Source organism: Hippoglossus hippoglossus, chromosome 17 (genome assembly GCF_009819705.1).
Source record: "Hippoglossus hippoglossus isolate fHipHip1 chromosome 17, fHipHip1.pri, whole genome shotgun sequence".
Classification (NCBI taxonomy): domain Eukaryota; kingdom Metazoa; phylum Chordata; class Actinopteri; order Pleuronectiformes; family Pleuronectidae; genus Hippoglossus; species Hippoglossus hippoglossus.
The window spans coordinates 24,012,274-24,031,035 of NC_047167.1; the positions used below are offsets into that span (position 1 = coordinate 24,012,274).

Here is an 18,762-nt window from a genome sequence, read left to right on the forward strand (position 1 = left end):
CTCTCCTCACCCTCCTCCTCTTCCTCTCTTTCCTCAGACTCTCACCTTCCTCCTCTCCTCTCCTCTCCTCACCCTCCTCCTCTTCCTCTCTTTCCTCAGACTCTCACCTTCCTCCTCTCCTCTCCTCACCCTCCTCCTCTTCCTCTCTTTCCTCAGACTCTCACCTTCCTCCTCTCCTCACCCAGACCCTCCTCCTCCTCCTCCTCGGCCTGGAGGTGAGCTGTATGATTGGGCAGCAGGTCGGAGGGGTAGAGCCTTTTGGAAATCACATGGTTCACAGTTCCAGCTCTGTGAGACGCCATTTTGGAGGAAAGTTTGGAATTAGTGGACCTGAGGAGGAGGAGGAGGAAGAGGAGGAAGAGGAGGGCTTCACCGTGAGAGAAGTTTGACACGCACGCACCGCAGGAACAACAGTGAGAAGAGCCCGGGGCCGTGCGGGATAATTCACACTGGGTTTGGCACGGTTTGACTCAGAGTGCCAGCTGCATGGAAGTTTTGTACCCGGGATAAACACCAGAGCTTCGGAGCGGATCCTCCGCCTCCACCGGAGCAGCGACAGTGGGGCTCCTCCCGGTGCTCCTCCCGGTGTTCCGCCCGGGGCTCCTCCCGGTGCTCCGCCCGGTGCTCCTCCCGGTGCTCCTCCTGCCGGAAACAGTTTCTCCGGAGTTTGGCAGCCGCAGGTCTCAGTCGGTGAAGACACATCCACACTTTTTATATCCAGCCCCGTGTGGCCACCGCGGTCAGTCTGCGCTGTGCACGCCGGGACAAGGAGCCTCTCTGACGGGGAACTACAGCTCAGAGAGTCGGTAAGACACGGGGCTCCTCTCCGGCTCGTCCCGCCCTCGGTGTCACTTTGAGCCGTGTTTTTGTCGCCGGTTCCCCGGAGGCTCGGCGCTGCTCTCCCGCTTGTCCCCTGGCAGGGAGTTTGTTTGCCGGAGCGGAACTTGGTGTCGTCGTGGAGGATCCCCTTCAGCCCGGACCTGGAGCGGTGACAGCGGGCTCCAACCGGAGCAGGCACCGATTCAACAACCCGACCCTGTGTGGCGGAGCGAATGAGGCTAACACGGACCTAGCGCCATACCGAGCCGAGCCAGACCGTACCATGCCCGTCCGAAAGAAAGGTAAGCCGCTTTCACTTAACATATTAACTAGCCCGCTAGCCTCGGCTAACCAAGTGAAGTGAGGCGGGTTCCGAACCGAAAACTCCCTCAAACTGAGCCCGACGCGTTCACACACACACACCCGACCCCCACACCCCTCACACGGCTTCTCCTGCACCGGGCCGAGCCGGGCCGAGCCGTGCCAGGCAGGTGAACAGAGTTAAAGTAGGGCTAGCCCGTTAGCCGCTGTTGCTAACCAAGTTGTATGTGGGGCACCTTGTCCGGGGACGAGCCAAACTAAAAATAAACTCTAATATGAATCAAATATTTAGTCTCAGGACTGAACCGTGAAGCTGCTTCACCTCCAACACGGAACACTTTGACTACCACTGTGTGTTACAGACTTATTATAGTCACTTAGTATGAGTGTGTGTGTGTGTGTGTATATATATATATATACATATACACACACACACACACACACACACACACACACACATTGACATGTGATCTACTACCACACATCAACTCTGGACACTTCTATATAAATATGTGTGTATAATATCTGTGTATATATACACATGTATTTATTTGCCTGTATTTACATGTACACATGTGTGTGTGTGTATATAATGTGTGTTTATATACATGTATAAATGTATATATGTGTGTGGATTTATTGTGTGTAGATTTAGTGTGTTTTGTGTAGTTTGTTTGCTCAGCAGCAGATCTGATGCTTCCTCCTCCTCTCAACCTAAACTGACTTTTACATTTCATTCCTTAGTTTGTGTTTGGACTTCACAGGATGAGTTAGCTCTGTTATGTGCACACGCTCAGTTCAGGTCAGTGTTCAATCACTGAGGGATTACTGCAGCACAGAGCAGTTGTGTCTGCTGAGCTGAAGCTGCACTTTGCTGCCATCGAGGCTCAGATCAGTTTTCATGAGAATGAATGGACGGCGGCTCTGCTCGGCTCTGTTGTATCCCAGACTCACCTCTGCTGCTTCCTCCTCCTGTCGTCCAGATGCCCAGCGAGCGCTGCTGCTGCTGGAGGAGTACCGGGCCAAGCTGAACCACACAGAGGATCGGCAGCTCCGACACTCCATCCAGAGGGTCATCGACATCTTCCAGAGCAACCTGTTCCAGGCTCTCATAGGTATGACCGCCGCCTCTCTGCTTCCCCAGGATCACCAAACCACCTGGGAACAACTTTGGCTCTGCCAGGGTCTGTCTGAAAAGTGTGATCAGGTGTTCTGACAAACTCGACTCTAACGGAACAGAAACTAGTGCGTAAATAAGTCAGGAAAAGGTTTGACAAACAAGGCCCTCGTCTGTGTTTACGTCACCGAGTCCAGAATCAGATGGATTTATATGTGGAGTCGAATCAGATAAAAGTCTGATTAGAAAAACAAAAATATATTTGTGATGATGTAGTATGATCCGGTTCAGTGGCGATATCTTTTTACATTTTTATAAAATACATTGGAGTTGTCTCCGTATGAACTGCAGGACGACAGGGTTGAAGTGTCGTGTGGCTGCAGATTATTAAAAGTCAACAGCAGGGTTTTATTTTTAATTTCATGCAGAGGTTGGGATGCATCAGCTCGTGGATTGGTGCTGCCAAAATCTCAGACTCTTGTTTAATTCCTCAGATATGTGTGGATTAACCCTTACACCTCTAATGTGGAGTAAACTGCTTAAGATCTTCTATCAAAGGTCAAAGTGTTTCCTGGCGACCGCTCGGATCCTTGTAGATCTGTAGGAAAGAGTCAGGCATCATGGCTGCAGCCATCCTCGCGCTCATTTGCTCTGTGCGCGCCTTGACAGCGGGGCGAGAGGTCATTAAGTTTATCGATGTGTTTGTGTGATTGTCCGAGGGCGATGGTTGAGTACGCAGCCAGAGCACACGGCAGCAACATCTGGATGAAAAAAACCTGGAAGTGTCCGAACTTATTCAGAATCCTTATTCTTTGATGGAATGGCTCCTGATTTAAATCGTCACTCTGCTACTGTTCGACGCTCTAACCTGGAAGATTTCTAGTTTTTGGAAAAATTTCAAAAACGGCCGAAATATCCTGGAAAACCAAAAACAGTCAAAAAAAAGGTTTGTTTGCAGATTTCTCAGTTTCTTTGTGGGAATATGAAAATGTGACAAAGAAATGCAGATTCTTTCAAATCTCCATGTTTTTGAAAGTAGCTGACGAGTTCAGAGACGATCAGTAACAGTGACTCTGCACTGTGAGCGACCTGCAGGATAATAAACCCTGTTGTGTTTTTCTAATAAATCACAGAGCTGATGGTTGACCGGTGGTTTTTCAGAAACCTCAGGTAAAACATACTGGAAAAAGAATCCTGGAATTGAATGAAAAACAATGAAGCAGCTGAAGGTTGGTTTCTGTCTTCACCGAGTCACATGAGTTCATGAGCGTAAACATCCTGTGTGGAGATGAAACATATTCTTGTCTTTGGAAGAGTTAATAAAGGAATAGAAGTCACCCTGCAGGTTTCCAGCTGAAGTTGTTTGTGTGGCGTTTTGGCAGCAGCATCAGGATCTGGGCAAACAGAGACGCTGCTGCAGGGTTAACGGCCCAAACGGGAATGTGGTTAGATCTGTTTGAGGTTCCCAGGGCTGACTCACTCACTGAGGCTCTGTCCACACTGAGACGTTTGAGTTTTAGAACGTTTTGGAATGAAAACCAGAGGTTTAGCTCCATAACAGAAGTAATCTCAATCCACACTAACACCTGAAAACATGCATCACATAACTCTGCAGGTGGTTGCTTAGTCACAGACTGAGGCTACGTCCACACGACTGCGTTTTCATTTGAAAACGCATCAACTCTTCTACGGATCCGTCTGACGTCCACACAACTCTACTAAAACAGGGAAGTGTGTAAACGCTGCTGGTCCCGTGTTAGTCTGAAAACCCTGAGGCTGCGTTTTAGTCTGGACGAGCAGAAACTGAGATGTTTGGAAATTACACGTAGTCACGACGTAGCCTTCGCTGATTCGTCAGGCTCATGTCACATGACCCCCTTCCAGAAGAAAACCAGCAGCAGCGGCCTCAGAGACCAGAGTAGAACAGAACATGGAGAATCAAAGTGTTACTGACCCTGTTGTCTCTGCTAACAGCTGCTGCTCATGATGCTGCCGTGTACATGTGGAGGAGACCAGATGTTATTCTGTTTACACGTGCATGCTCAGTGTACGTTAGCGGTCATGTGAAATGCGTTTTCATGTGTTATTGTGGACAGGGATCGTAACTGATACGAAGCGCTCGTGTTTGAAAACGTGGTCGTGTGGTCGTAGCCTAAATCGGTGAATCAGCTGACTCTGGGTCATGGCAGGACTCTGCTCGTTTCTGTTCCTTCTGCATCCACCTCAGGTTCCTGCTCTTAGCATCTTCATCATTAATGGATGAGTGGGAATCGTCAGTGTGAACTCGGTGGCCTCGTTCCTGCACCCTTCGTCTTCGTCTTCGTCTTCGTCTGTCCGTCAGCCAACAGTCAGCGACAGTGAGAATAGAACATGAGCTGAATATATCAACAGTTAATAAAAGCTACATATGAGTTAATGATCATTTTCATTGACAACCTGCAGATAATCTATAATTACTTGATTAAATATTTGATATAATATACATCAGTACAAAGTGCGATTAATCTTAACGTAACATCATTTGTTCTTTTTTAAATATTTTTTTTATGCCTCTACTCCAGTGACACCTGGTGGCCGGAGGCATTACATTTTCAGTTTGTCCTTCCGTTCTCATTCTGGTTAACAAGAAATCTCACAAACATTTTGACGAAATTTCTTCAAATTAGCATCAAACTTTCAGTTGAACTCAAGGATGGATTGATATGATTTTGGTGGTTAAAGATCAAAGGTCACTGCGACCTCACAAAATACATTTATTCTTTATTTTAACAGAACTTTTATTTAAATTATTCATAACTGAACTTTATTGTAAACGAACTTTATTATAACAGAACTTTGTTGTAACAGAACTTAACTGTTCTCTTCTTAAACACCTTGTCTTCTTCTGCTGTGGTTTAAACGTAGTGTCTGGAGAAACGGCTCCATTCGCTGTTCTCCTTCATCCCATCAGCTCGGGGGGGGAAACAAACCTGAGCGCTGCCGGCTTCGACTCCTGATCTTAAATAATAATTCATTTATTGACTCTGCATTGTGTTTTTTATTCTCAACTACTTCAGCATGCAGTCTCCCTCTGTGTGTTTGTCACGCTCACCCTGACGTCCCAGCATCTGATGAAAAATAGATTTCTGCTGCACAGTTTCCAATCTGCCAAACCCCCCAAAAAGAGATGTCTGCAGCAGGCCGAGCACAGTGTAATCCCTCAGTGGACATGACGATTACCCCCCAGTCCATAATCCTCCACCATTTACAGCATGAGAGCTGTGTGCTGCAGTTTCTCTGTCCATTCTTTGAGTTCAGACTGGCCTGATTCCCCTCAGAGAAACAGATGGCGCCCGTCGCCTCTTTTCAATCTGATAAACCACCTTCAGTTGAACAGATTTGGATCCTGTTCAGCTAATTGTGGTTCAAAGATGAGAACTGAGGCTGCAGCTAATGACTCCTGTGACTAAATAGTTCATGGTGTTCAAACTGGTGATGTCTTGAATTGTTTGTCAGTTCAAAACTAACATATGTTCAATTTACAAAGTAATTAAGATTTGATATTTTACAGTTGAACCATAAATGTTGGTTTAAATACATATATATCAACAGAAAAAAACAGCTACAGAAAAATATATAGAATAAACACATTTTTTATGTAAAAATAAATGTATATCTTTACAGATTTCCAGTTTACTGGGACATAAAACAGAAAAACACAAACATTTCACACTAGAACCCGCGAAGGTTTTCATTTTTTCTTTTGAAATGATTGAAACCTCGGATGTTTGCCGTTTCCTGTTTCAATTATTCTAAAATAAAAAAGCTGTAAAGGGGACATAGCATGCCCATTTGACCACAAGTTGATCTGGTTCCTTGGGGTCTTAATGAAATGTCTGTAACATACTTTGGTCAAAATACCACAAGGATCATTTCAAACAGCTTTTTACCCTGTATGAAACAGCCCTCCACAGAAGGCCATGTAGGGAGACTTTCCCCAGAGTTTCTGGGTTGGTAGACATGAGCCAGATACCCACATTAACCTGTAGAAGCACTAACAAAGTGGAATTTGCATGATATGGATATGTCCCCTTTAATATTTAGAACATTTTGTAGCAGAAGTCAAGACCTCTGTCTTTTACCTCATCTTATTGTACGCCAATCATGACGTCATTACGTTTTGTGATGTGTGGTGGAGCCAGAGAGAGGAGCAGAGAAATCTCAGAAACTAAAAAATGTTCAAAGTTCAAATTATTTACGGAGAGTTAAGAAACATTTAGCTCATGCTTCTATATTTAGAATCTTAAGAATCACTGTTTTGTGTTTTGATGAAAAAGATTTTTGTATTTTAAGAATTTCTAACACAATTTGCATACTTTTATGATTTATTGACAAACAGAACTTTTAGCTGTGCTTGTACAGATTTTAGAGACATGAAGCATTTGTAGATTCTTTAGGAAATGACATCACAGGAAGTAAAAATACCAACATATGCACAGGAGGAACATTTCTACATTAAACAGTCAACAACCTTAATTGCTACTGATGAATATAAAAATGTGAGTCTTCTGAAATGTTGGTAGGAAATACCAAGTGTGTTGAGGTTGTGTAGAAGCTCACTGCTCCAGACTGTGCTGTGGTAACGGTCGAACATGCGGCTCTAACTTGGGACACAGCTCGCTGCTTTCACTGTAAAATGATCTCTTCACAGTCTCCCACTATTCCACAGAGGTGGCTTTTTATTAGACATCAATACAGCGCAGTGTTTAAGGGCGTCCCTGGAGGACGCTCAGACTAACGGCCGAGAAACCCGCTGCACCACGACAACAACCCGCCAGCGTTTGGAGAGTTGCCGCCTGCTGGAGACTGTTTTCCTGTCTCTGCTGCTTAAATCTGTCTTGAAGATTTAAGTTCAGAGAAAAGCACAAATACTCAGTTTGAACAACTTTAACAGACAAAAGGACTAATAACTGAAACAATGAATAGAATAACAAGTAGACATCAGTGCAGTAAGTCGACCACTAGCGACCAGCAGGCTTTGATATCCCCACACTGCTGAGGCCAAAACCACTGAATTAATACAACCACTATGAAGAGAGAGAAACAAACCTTGCAACGAGTTTGGAAACAAAGAAGGAAGTTGGTATTTTTAGGTCTGACATCAGCTTCTGTACGATGTTGATATGTGGAGCTATTTTCAGCCAACAGAAGAAATTACATAACACCTGATGATTTCAGTGAAAAGTCAAATCTTTGTTTTCAGGGTTTCAGTGTTAGTCTTGTTAAAGTAGAATCACACACGATATGAAGGAGGGTTTTCATGTCTCCAAGGCAGCGACACCTAGTGGCTGCATTATGTTTTCAGGTTGTCGGTCACAGATTAACTGATTCGTTTTTGGTGGTCAGAGGTCAAAGGTCACTGTGACGTCATATGAGTCTGTAAAAAACTTTATGTAGACTGACACTGCACTGGTTGGTGGAGACAAACAACCATAGGGCGATGATTCTTGTTGGGGTTAGTGGAGATACTGCAGCAGCTCCACGTGGCAATGCTGTGCCATGGCTGAGGCATGTGAAGGCTTTTATTGTGAAAGAGCTGTGCAGAAGGAAGTTGTTCACAACACCAGTAGAACTGGATTGTGTTCTCCTTCACACCTGAAAGGGATCAGTGACTGTATATAGAGACCATCAGTGACTGTATATAAAGACCATCACTGACTGTATATAAAGACCATCAGTGACTGTATATAAAGACCATCACTGACTGTATATAAAGACCATCAGTGACTGTATATAAAGACCATCACTGACTGTATATAAAGACCATCAGTGACTGTATATAAAGAGGATCAGTGACTGTATATAAAGAGGATCAGTGACTGTATATAGAGACCATCAGTGACTGTATATAAAGACCATCACTGACTGTATATAAAGAGGATCAGTGACTGTATATAAAGAGGATCAGTGACTGTATATAAAGAGGATCAGTGAGTGTATATAAAGACCATCAGTGACTGTATATAAAGATGATCAGTGAGTGTATATAAAGATGATCAGTGAGTGTATATAAAGACCATCAGTGACTGTATATAGAGACCATCAGTGACTGTATATAAAGAGGATCAGTGACTGTATATAAAGAGGATCAGTGACTGTATATAAAGAGGATCAGTGACTGTATATAAAGAGGATCAGTGACTGTATATACAGACGATCAGTGAGTGTATATAAAGAGGATCAGTGACTGTATATAAAGAGGATCAGTGAGTGTATATAAAGAGGATCAGTGACTGTATATAAAGAGGATCAGTGAGTGTATATAAAGAGGATCAGTGACTGTATATAAAGAGGATCAGTGAGTGTATATAAAGAGGATCAGTGAGTGTATATAAGTTTCAGTTGGTGTGGAAACAGCAGTTTCACCCTGACGGACTCAGTGGGTCAGATGTTGAGGTCGCTCGCTGCAGTGAGGTCATCACAAGGAGCTGTTGAAGTGCTGATCTGATGGTTTATGGGGAAACATCTGTGCCGTGTGGCCGGCGGTCACCGATCCAAAGAAAGCCTCGGTTATTTCTGTAAGGCCTCTTCAGAATTGTGCGTCCTAAAATAACACGTCAAGTTGGACGTGGCTTCTGGCCTGAAGGCTTTTTATAACGTCGGCCTCATGTAAACGGACGAACTGTCGTCTGCAGGGAAAGACTCAGAATACCAATCAATCGGTTCATCAGTCATCAAAGTTCATTGAGACCTCATGTTAATGACGCTGCTCGTAGCTGATTATACTCTGATCCAAAACTCAACGTCAGGACAATCTAAACGACAGTGAATTAATAGCTGTTATTCATTATTATGTATGTATATATTACACATTACATACGTATATATTTAACATGTATGTTAAATATGTTTTTAAGAAAAAAGAGTGAAAGAACCATGTTTTCACTGAAGCTGATTAACTTCTTCTCTTTTCAACAGTTTCCTCCGTCTGTTGTTGTTTTAAGTAATTTTTACACCAGTTCTTAGTTTTTACAGTTTCCTTCTTAAAACCATAACTCTCTGAAAACAAACAGGAGATTGTTGTTTGTATGATCCTGTTTAAATTTTTCTAAAATATTAATTATAATAGCTGGAACATTAGTTCTTTTTGTACTGGAAAGCTAAAGCTCAACGTGTTGATAACGTGCAGTGGTACCAGAGAGCAGCAGAGAAAAACGTTCATAGTTCAAATAACTTATGGAGATTTAAAAAAAGAAGGAAATATAGTTAAGATTTTATAATTTACAGTTTGACCATAAACTTTATTATAACTATAAATGCAAATATTAAATAAACAATTATTTGTATACAAAATACAGTAGATCTTTTTCTGCATAGTCTATTCTGTAAAATACAAGTCTTCATATCATCAAACATCATATCACTGATACTGATGCTTCTGTGAAAGATGGAGCATTAGAGTGAATCTGTGGAGGGACGCAGTCTTAAGTTTAATACTAATATTAGTCAGTGGTGGAGGAAATATTCATCACCTTATTTCCTGCATTCAAGATTAACCTGAAACTAATACACAAAATATAGTTAGCTGATGAAACCCAGTAAGTTCTGTTTGCTCAGGAAAAAGCGAGATTCATCAACTTTAATCATGAAAATGTGCTGCGTGAAGTTAAATGTCTGATTCTGTCCACTGTCAGATATCCAGGAGTTTTACGAAGTGACCTTATTGGACAGTCAGCGATGGGCAGAGTCTTCCAAGGGGGCGGACCCCATGGCACCCGTTAACCTGTGGGACTTCTCCAGCCTTCAAAGCACAACAGTGACCTCGGACACTCTGCCCAGCCTTAGTACCAGCATCGAGGTAAGAGCCCACAACAACACAAACCTGCCCAACTTCAGTCGGAGTGGCTGCACCTTCATTTCCCACGGCTCTGTTCAGTGTTGTGGTTTGATGGATTGTCACTGAACTCAAACTGTGGACACAACCTTGTGTTGAGTGGTTTTCTAGTTGTGTCTAAACGGGTCCTTCATGTTGTTTCTTAGAAACAGAAACACCCTCAGTAAAAATAGAGAATATTAAAAATAGATCACACTCTTCAAAACGTCACAGGATGATGACTGAAGGTGTTTTTTGTTTGTTTGATATAAACTGCTTCAGTCGTCTGTGAGAAGCGGACCAGAGCCACAACAGCGTTTTATTCTGGAGCTTTTATAAAAAACAGGAAGTGAAGTGTGTCAAACTACTTGATTACACAAAATAAAGACGACTGCGACAGGTCCAGAGGAAATATATGGTTTCTGGCACATGGTGAGTTTAGTTTGGTTCAGTCTGACTTCGAAGCAGCTCTGGTGAAAAGCTGTTAACTGGACTGAGTGTCGTCTGTCGGCCTCCGAGTGAAATATATTGGACTGTTGAGAGTGTAATGTAACATCCTCTGGTAACCATAGTAACATACAGGCATCAGGAGCAGAAGGTTAACCTGTCGTTGTTAAAGTGAGGATTTATTCACTGACGGTGACAAACCGGCGACGTTCTGCTGCCGTCGGAGCGGAGGTCGTTTTCTGATCTGAGTCTGAAGCTTCCTGTTTGTTCCATGTTTCCTTTGATCTGTTAGTTCTGGTTTCACCTTGTAATTTAGTAGTCTTTCTATTTGAATGGAGGAAATGACTGAAGCTTCATTTGGTTGCCATGGTAACATCATGATGGTATAGCTAGCAGCACCTTCACAGTACTCCACAGTACTCTACAGCACTACAGTACTACAGTTCTCTACAGTACTCCACAGTACTACAGTACTCTACAGTACTCTACAGTACTCCCCACTTGTTCAAATGCACCAAATGAACAGAGTGAACTTCACTCAGAGTTCACACCTTCACTCCACTCCCTTAAATTCAAACTCTCTGCTCCCAATCACCAAACTCATAGACTTCCCTTCTCCATAGTCAGATTTTTTTTTTCATTTAGATGAAAATAACCAGTTTCCACTGTAATTTGAACATAATTTGATGTTCACACAACTCCAACTCTGTTCAAACAGTTGAGAATAATAATGTTATCATTTACTGCTGCCACTGCAGCTGTAGTTAACCTGGAGTCTTCAGAACCGTGATGTCGACCTTTCTGTCCTTGATTATCTGTGACTTGAATGTCGTCATGTAAAGGTCTCAGATGTAGAAACAGTGATTACATGAGAGGAACAAACCTGCAGCTCAGTCTGAGATGATGAAATCAAACAAAGCGATCCTTCGTCTGTGAGCAGCAGGATGAAGACGAGTTTGTACGCCTGTCGACAAGCTTCTTTCATTTCTCTCTAATCCCTTGTTTTCATAACAGTTTATGGGATGAGCCAGAAATTGGAGAATAATCCAGGAAATGTCATTTTTTTCTTCCTGGTATGAAATTGAATTTAAATCTGGAGTTGATGGAAGAGCAGCAGTTACCAGCACAGACAACACAGACTTTTCACTATGAAGCTCAAGTCACATCTCGGTTCTTACAAACATACAAACGCTGCCATCTGCCACCAATGATGTCTGTGGTAACCAGGTCCCGCCCATACACACTCCACCAATCAGGTGTCTCAGCTGTCAATCATCACGTCTCAGCCTGGTTTTATACCATCTCCATGTCCCATCTGCCGACATGGAGGAGGCAGGTGTTATGACTTATACTACAGCCAGCCACCAGGGGCGATCCAGATGATTTGGATTTACTATTGCAGGCTGTCGCGTCGTCCATTTTTATTTACAGTCTCAATTGGAGGTAATAATGTTTCAGATGAGATGTAATGAATTACAAAACAACTAAGAAAATTAAATGTGTGTGAGAAAGTGTGGTCATCCGACCCGAGCCGATAGGTCCAGGTTTGGACAAACATTTTTAAGTGGTATTCGGGTTCAGTCTAGTGTTGTCACGGTACCAAAACTTTTGTTTAGATACGATACCTAACCCTAACCCTCTTAGTTTGTATTCATGCATGTAGGCTGTTTTTTGACAATGGATAAGTAGCCATTAGGCTATATATAACTTATTGTAGAGATCTAGATCATAACTTAATAACTTAACATGTTATTAAAGCTTTTACTGTACAGTAATTTCATGACTTTATATTTACAAACAATACACCTCCTTTGCGTGTGTGAACTTTGACCTGCGATATTCGCTTCACATTCGCATGTGTGTGACCGTACCCTCGTCCGGTTGTAAAGGGAGACTCACGCGAACGTTGCACCCGCTCTTAAAGGTATATACTGTTGTATATGGTGTCAGGTCTGAAACTACTAGAAGAAAGACACGAGTGGAGCACGTGTTGTGAGTGTCTGATGAGGTTTTGACGTCTGCATGTTGAACTGAGTTGATTAGTTTTTTTCCAGCCGCCCGGCTCCAACTCAAACCTCAGACATTGTCCTGCAGATCCACTTTGAGCCTGGTGTGTTGTTTTTGCATTGAATGCCTTCTTTCTCTTTCCTCTCTCTGATTGTAAACACACATGGGCGCTCGTAGGACTGCCCCCTCCTTAATGAAATCCTGCACACGCTGGCGCAAGCCAAACGCTCGCCTGGCCGCGACGCACAAGTAAGTACCGGACGCCTGCTGTTGGCTGGGAGGGGGTGTGGGTGTCGTCCACATTCGCCGCATGACCCATCCAGTCCCTCATGTGCTTTGTCCGGACCATCGGAGGGGCGGGACTCTGGGTCCAGGGTCAGGGGTCATGGTCGCTCAGATGGCCTCAAGGTGTCGCTGTAGGTCGTCTGAATCTGACCAAAGTAAAACCAGAGAAGAAATGTTGATGTACAACCTTTCATGGTAGATACATTTTTCAGTTTTATTTTCCACAGATAAGTTTTTATCTCCTGTGAATGAAACATATCGGTGTTGCTCTTTGAGAACTGGTGAACATTTCATTTCTAATTAAAAGTTGGTAATGTCACGTCTCACTGCTCAGCAGGATTTCCTCTCTGGTTTTACGTCACTGCTCGAGTCTCCTGATGCAGCTCAGCGACATGTTGAGGTGGTTTGTGTGGGGTCAGGGCCTTTGGGTCATTGTGCTTCATTCGTTCTGGTTCATGTTTTCGGGTCCGAACAGTACACCTCCTGTCCTCAGAGAGAGACGATAGAGTCGTCGCTTCACAATGTGGAAAAGTATCAGAGCACAAATTGAGAAGAAAGTTGATTGAAGCTTCTTCAATCTCAAATATTAAAGATGTTTAATCTTGAATTTCTTTTTTATCATTCACAACGTTTTGGAAACTGCTCTTCAGACTTTATCACTGAAGAAATAATACAATTTCAAAACATGAATACATTAATAGCAAGGAGAGAGTCAGTGAGCAACTAAATTTAAACCTTCGATTTTTTTATATTGACAAACCAGCCATATGTAGATAATAACACAAACAATATCTGAAATAAATACAGTAAAATAGAAAAAGTATCAAAGCATAAATAAAATAGTAAGTGATATAAATATAATAAATACAATTGAAAATGTTCAAAATATATTACAAATAAATAGAAATAGAAAAACTATGAAAATATAAAGGTAGAAAGAGAAAAAAATTCTCAATAAAGAAATGTTTAAAAATGAAAAAATCTAAAATGTTCAGAATATAAATAAAAATACATCTTAAAGTATCAACATGTAAATTAGAAATAAATAAAAAAATGTTCAAAACATGTTAAGATAAATAGAAAAGAATTTCAGATTTTAAATAAAAATACATATTGATTAAATTAAATTCATTCTTATTGATCCTCTACTTCTTTTTTATCATTTAATTTAACCTATTCAATTACAAGATTCGAAATGTGAAATGATAAAAGATTGACAATTAACAAACCTAAAGCTTCCACAGCTTGAACCCAACCGAATGTTTTTAATTTAAGCTCCTGGCCCCGGGGCCCACGAGTTGGTGCATCACAGTCAGGCAGCTGTTGAGAGCAGCGCGTCGTGTCACTGGAATATTTTCAGTTTGACTCGGAGGGACTGGAGCTGTACTGACGTTCAGGACCTTCGTGGTGGTGGTTGATGTGGATTTCTGCTTCATGTGCAGGTCGTACTCTGACTCCTGACGTTCCTGTGTGTGTTCTTCATGTGTGCATCAGTCATCCTCACATGTTCATGTCTTAAGGTGTTCAGATCAAATAAAGGAGTGTTTCAGATGTACTCACCTTCACCACCATGGCTCATCATGAAAACAAACATCAGCAGATGTGATATCAGACAAAACAGCTCAAAATAATTTCATTTTAACATCTGATACTTTTTTATAAAACTCTGGTGCTTTCTTGTCTTATAAGTTCATTAAACATCTGATTGAAATTGCAGCCTGAATCATTTGTATGGGAGTCTGTGGCTGCCAATCTTCCTTGTTCAAGTAAAATAGGCAAAAGATGTCAGTCTGTAGTTAAACAGGTATTTAAATCCTGCCCATACATGCTCTCAACCAATCCTGAGTCAGTCTCAGCTGTCAATCATGACACCCTTTTTTTATATCATTACATATAATTTGGCAACTTACAATTAGTGCGTTTAATAACATCTATGAACCGCCGACCTTCTGGTTGGAGGTCGACCACTCTCCCCCTCAGCCACAGCCTGTTTTTATATCATCAAATAACTGATTCAAACCCAACTGATCAGAAACACTTGAACAAACATCAGAGAGAGAAGAACGACCTGAAACGACAGAAACATCTTTGACAAACATTTATTTAACGTCTACTCTGTGATTTTTTTTGTTTGCTCCATGTCCCATCTGCTGACATGGAGGAGGTTAATGACCTGTACTGCAGCCAGCCACCAGGGGACGATGAAAATGTTTTGTCCTCACTTTCGGGAGCCGTCATATTGTCCATCTTTATTTACAATCTGTGGTATAAAGTCATCGGAGAACTCTGCTGATAAGCTCAGACGATGATCTGACGACAGAAAATCCAGAAGATAGGTCCAAGTGAAAAGAGGAAAAATAAAGACCCTGATTATCTTAAGTATGAATCATAAAGGTTGTACAGTCCGTATGAGTCGAGATATTTTAGTTCAGAGTGACGAGCAGTTGTCAGAAAAAAGTTTGTATTAAAATGAAGAAGTTGTGTGTTGCCAATCACTCTGACCCATTTCCTTAATTTGAGGAAAATCTTGTTTATAAGATTCTGTCATTGGTGACTTCACTTCCTGTGGCACATTAAAGGAGGCATGACACACATGGACGGGGGGGGGGGGGTGTCACTGAGTCATACGTGTAACAAGCGGTCAGTGTGTTTTTAAACGTGCAGCGCTCCAATCTGGTCAGGGACACGTTACGGAGGACGACTGGCTGTCCTTTGTTTGTTAACATCACACAAACCACTGATCCCAGTAAACTTGGAAGAAGGATGTGATGAGTCAGAAGAATTTTGGTTTGGATCCAGATCAGCAGGCGGAGTCATGAATTAGTTTCACTTCATTTAAAGTGTATTTCACCCTAAGTTGTGGGTGATGTGTCTCCCTGGAAACAGCTTCACAGATTCACACTGACGAGCGGTCGCTGGCGGCGGGGGGGCCGCCCACCTTTGATTAGAGACTTTTTCGTAAATATATAAAAATGTCCTGACGTGGAGACTCTGTGAACACTGGTCCTGAAAGGTCCCACACAGTTTGAAACACTAGGTGGCGCTATGGGCCATGGCCAAAATATATATGTGGATTTTTTATAAATGTGATATTAAAAGCAGCATTAATGTGTTTCATCAAAGATCAGTCATATCATTTAGTGTCCAGCTCAAACTCTGAGGTGTGAAGTGTCTCTTTAAACAGTGAGATGGGACGCTTTTAGTTTTAGTTGAATTCTTCATGGATCTCGATCTACTCTGTATATCTAGAGTAACCTGTGTGAGGGCAGCTTGGAGGTGAAGGTTGTCTTGGAGGTGAAGGTTGTCTTGGAGGAGAAGGTTGTCTTGGAGGAGAAGGTTGTCTTGGAGGTGAAGGTTGTCTTGGAGGTGAAGGTTGTCTTGGAGGAGAAGGTTGTCTTGGAGGAGATGTGAGTTCAGCTGCAGGGTGCTGAGTTTTCCCACAGCTGCTGAACGCAGCGTCAGTGCAGAGGAGAGGAGCGGGCTTCAGTGAGTCCTGCTGCCGCTCGGAGCTCCGCGGGGCCGGGCCAGGGGGGAGGAGGCTCCCCGCTCCACACGCACTCTGCCGCCGGTGGTTCGGTCGTGGAGATGCGGAGGTCCCGGGCTTCACTCCCGGCTCCTAACGATGGACTGCATCTGTATCGTCACGACAAAGGTAACGCGTGAAAAACTGTTTCACAGCCCGGTTCCTGTCGATGATCGTTTAAAGACGCATGTGTTCTCCATTCGGATCATCTCTTAATGATCTTAGTTAGAAAACAGCCTCTTCACCGCTGTTCGCCCTAAAACAGCCCAGTTCACCAGTGGAGGCTGCTGGAGGAGACCACTTCTCTGGAACTGGTACGGGGATACATCGCATCTTTGTGACTTATATCAGTTCCGAATCAGAGAGACCAACATCCACATGTGAGAGTTTTGGTGCAACGTATTCCTTGTGTGTGTGTGTGTGTGTGTGTGTGTGTGTGTGTGTGTGTGTGTGTGTGTGTGTGTGTGTGTGTGTGTGTGTGTGTGTGTGTGTGTGTGTGTGTGTGTGTGTGTGTGTGTGTGTGTGTGTGTGTGTGTGTGTGTGTGTGTACTTGTATTCTGTTTTCCAGTATCCCTGAGACACGCTTTCAGGACCAGTACACACCATGAGGACCAGAGCCCAGTCCTGAGACTACACTCCTCATGCTTAATGATAGGGATAAGGTTTTCATTAGGCTGTGGAAGTCAATACATGGTCCTGATAAGGATGGCTTCAGAACCGTGTGTGTTGGCCGGGTGTGTGTTTGCATGTGGGCAGGTATTACTCATGTTGTGGGCACATGTTTGTGTTATACAATCACATTATGGGGACAAGGTCCCATAGAGTAAATCATTGGATTTCTAGATGAAGAGGTTTTAGGGTTAGTTTAGGATTTAGTTATTAGTGACTATGGTTAAGGTTAGTTATCAATGTAATGTGCTCTGAAGTCATGGAGACCTCACTGTGTGTGTGTGTGTGATCTTTAAACTCAGCCTGCTGCTGATATTTCTCTGCTCTTCTGGAAAACCTTGAAACCTCTTGAGTACTTTCTCAGTTCTGGAAAACATTCAGAACACTGATAGTGACGGATTGATATTATTGATAAGCATCTTTGTCGTTCAGTAATGTCAACTTTGTCGTCCCCGAGGGGAAATTAGTTTTGCAGCCATTCAAAAAAACTAAACAAATCTCACAGGAAACATGGACACTTGGACTCGGGCACAAGAAAGAAAAACACTAAAATACATGAACAGAATAAAACAACAGAACACCAAGAGCTTGTAAAAACCGGTGGGTTGACACTTGGTTATCTGTGATCGCTCTGACCATCGTACTGGGATCATCGTCTATTGGCAATAAAGTGGGCGTTCACATGTATGTGCATCTCTAAGACTGTGTGTAATTGAGACTTTCCTTAAGTTCACGTTAAGTCAGTTGTAAAGAGTAGGTCCAGACAGACTTGTTGGAGCAACTGACCCCTGGTGTGCGGCTCGGCCGGGCTGTGGCGAGAAGTGTGCCGTCCTCACTACGCCGGTTTAAACCTGAAGCTGGTCCTCACAATATGAATGAAACACACAGTCTGCAGCATCTGGAAGTTAAAGGGAAAGTCTGTAGTTTTCAGAAAATGACCATGAGAACAGCTGCAGGGGCTGATGGGAATTTTTAGTTGTTTTATAATGATGCGTAGTGATGATGATAACATGAGCGTAGTGTGTGCATTGACAGAGTCACTGCTCCTCTGGGACAATGTGTCCCAGACCCTCTTCTCTGGAGGATCAGACTCAGTTTGTCTTCCTCCTCCTGAGCTCCTGTATAAAGTCTAAGTCCAGGAGCAGTGTGAACACAGCAGAGGATCCTCCACTGATTCACTGAGTGGGGGGGGGGGGGGAGGAGCTTCTAACACGGGACACAAACATGAAGAAACTCAAACAACTCTCTGGTGAAGAAGTGCTGACACACACGATGAAGACACAGAGGAAGATGTGAGGAGAGTTCCTGGTGATCAGAGCTGAAGGTGTCAGGTGATGTCAACATGATCACATGACCTCTGCAGCAGAGGTAACACATCACTTCCGGTCTCTGTCTCTGCACCCGGCTGCCCCCCCTCTCACCTGAACCAGGAGGAGGATCTGATGCTGTGAACAAGTCTGTGCAGAAAACCTGCTGCTGTGTTGTTCAGCTGTGAAACACAAACTCTGGAGAAGCTCTGGAGACGAGTCTCTGGATTCCACCTGGAGCTCAGGTCTGAAAACGGCTCCAGAGACTGAGATGGCTGCTGTGGTGAACTTTCTTTACTGTGTTTAAAAAGATTGAACAGTTAACGTGTCGTCACCCTCTGGGACATTAAGCAACCAAATTTTATTTGATTATATTTAGAATAAAAGTTTCGTTGAGTTTTTATAAAGTTATTTT

At 43.1% G+C, this 18,762-nt stretch overlaps 1 protein-coding gene across 19 annotated transcripts in view; it reads left to right on the top strand.

Moving 5' to 3' along the window:
- Window positions 1-569: 569 nt before the first annotated feature.
- dlg1l (discs, large (Drosophila) homolog 1, like) overlaps window positions 570-18,762 on the top strand; it is a 67,019-nt gene continuing 48,826 nt past the window's right edge. For 10 of the 19 annotated variants that reach the window (XM_034614286.1, XM_034614287.1, XM_034614289.1 and 7 more), the window contains exons 1-4: window positions 582-1,121; window positions 2,124-2,255; window positions 9,931-10,094; window positions 12,741-12,812. In XM_034614286.1, the coding sequence (XP_034470177.1) occupies window positions 1,103-1,121; window positions 2,124-2,255; window positions 9,931-10,094; window positions 12,741-12,812 (387 nt within the window). In that variant the 5' untranslated portion in view covers window positions 582-1,102. Of the gene's footprint in view, window positions 1,122-2,123; window positions 2,256-9,930; window positions 10,095-12,740; window positions 12,813-18,762 lie in introns of all 19 variants that reach the window. The other 9 variants (XM_034614298.1, XM_034614299.1, XM_034614300.1 and 6 more) reach the window with 5 other exon arrangements.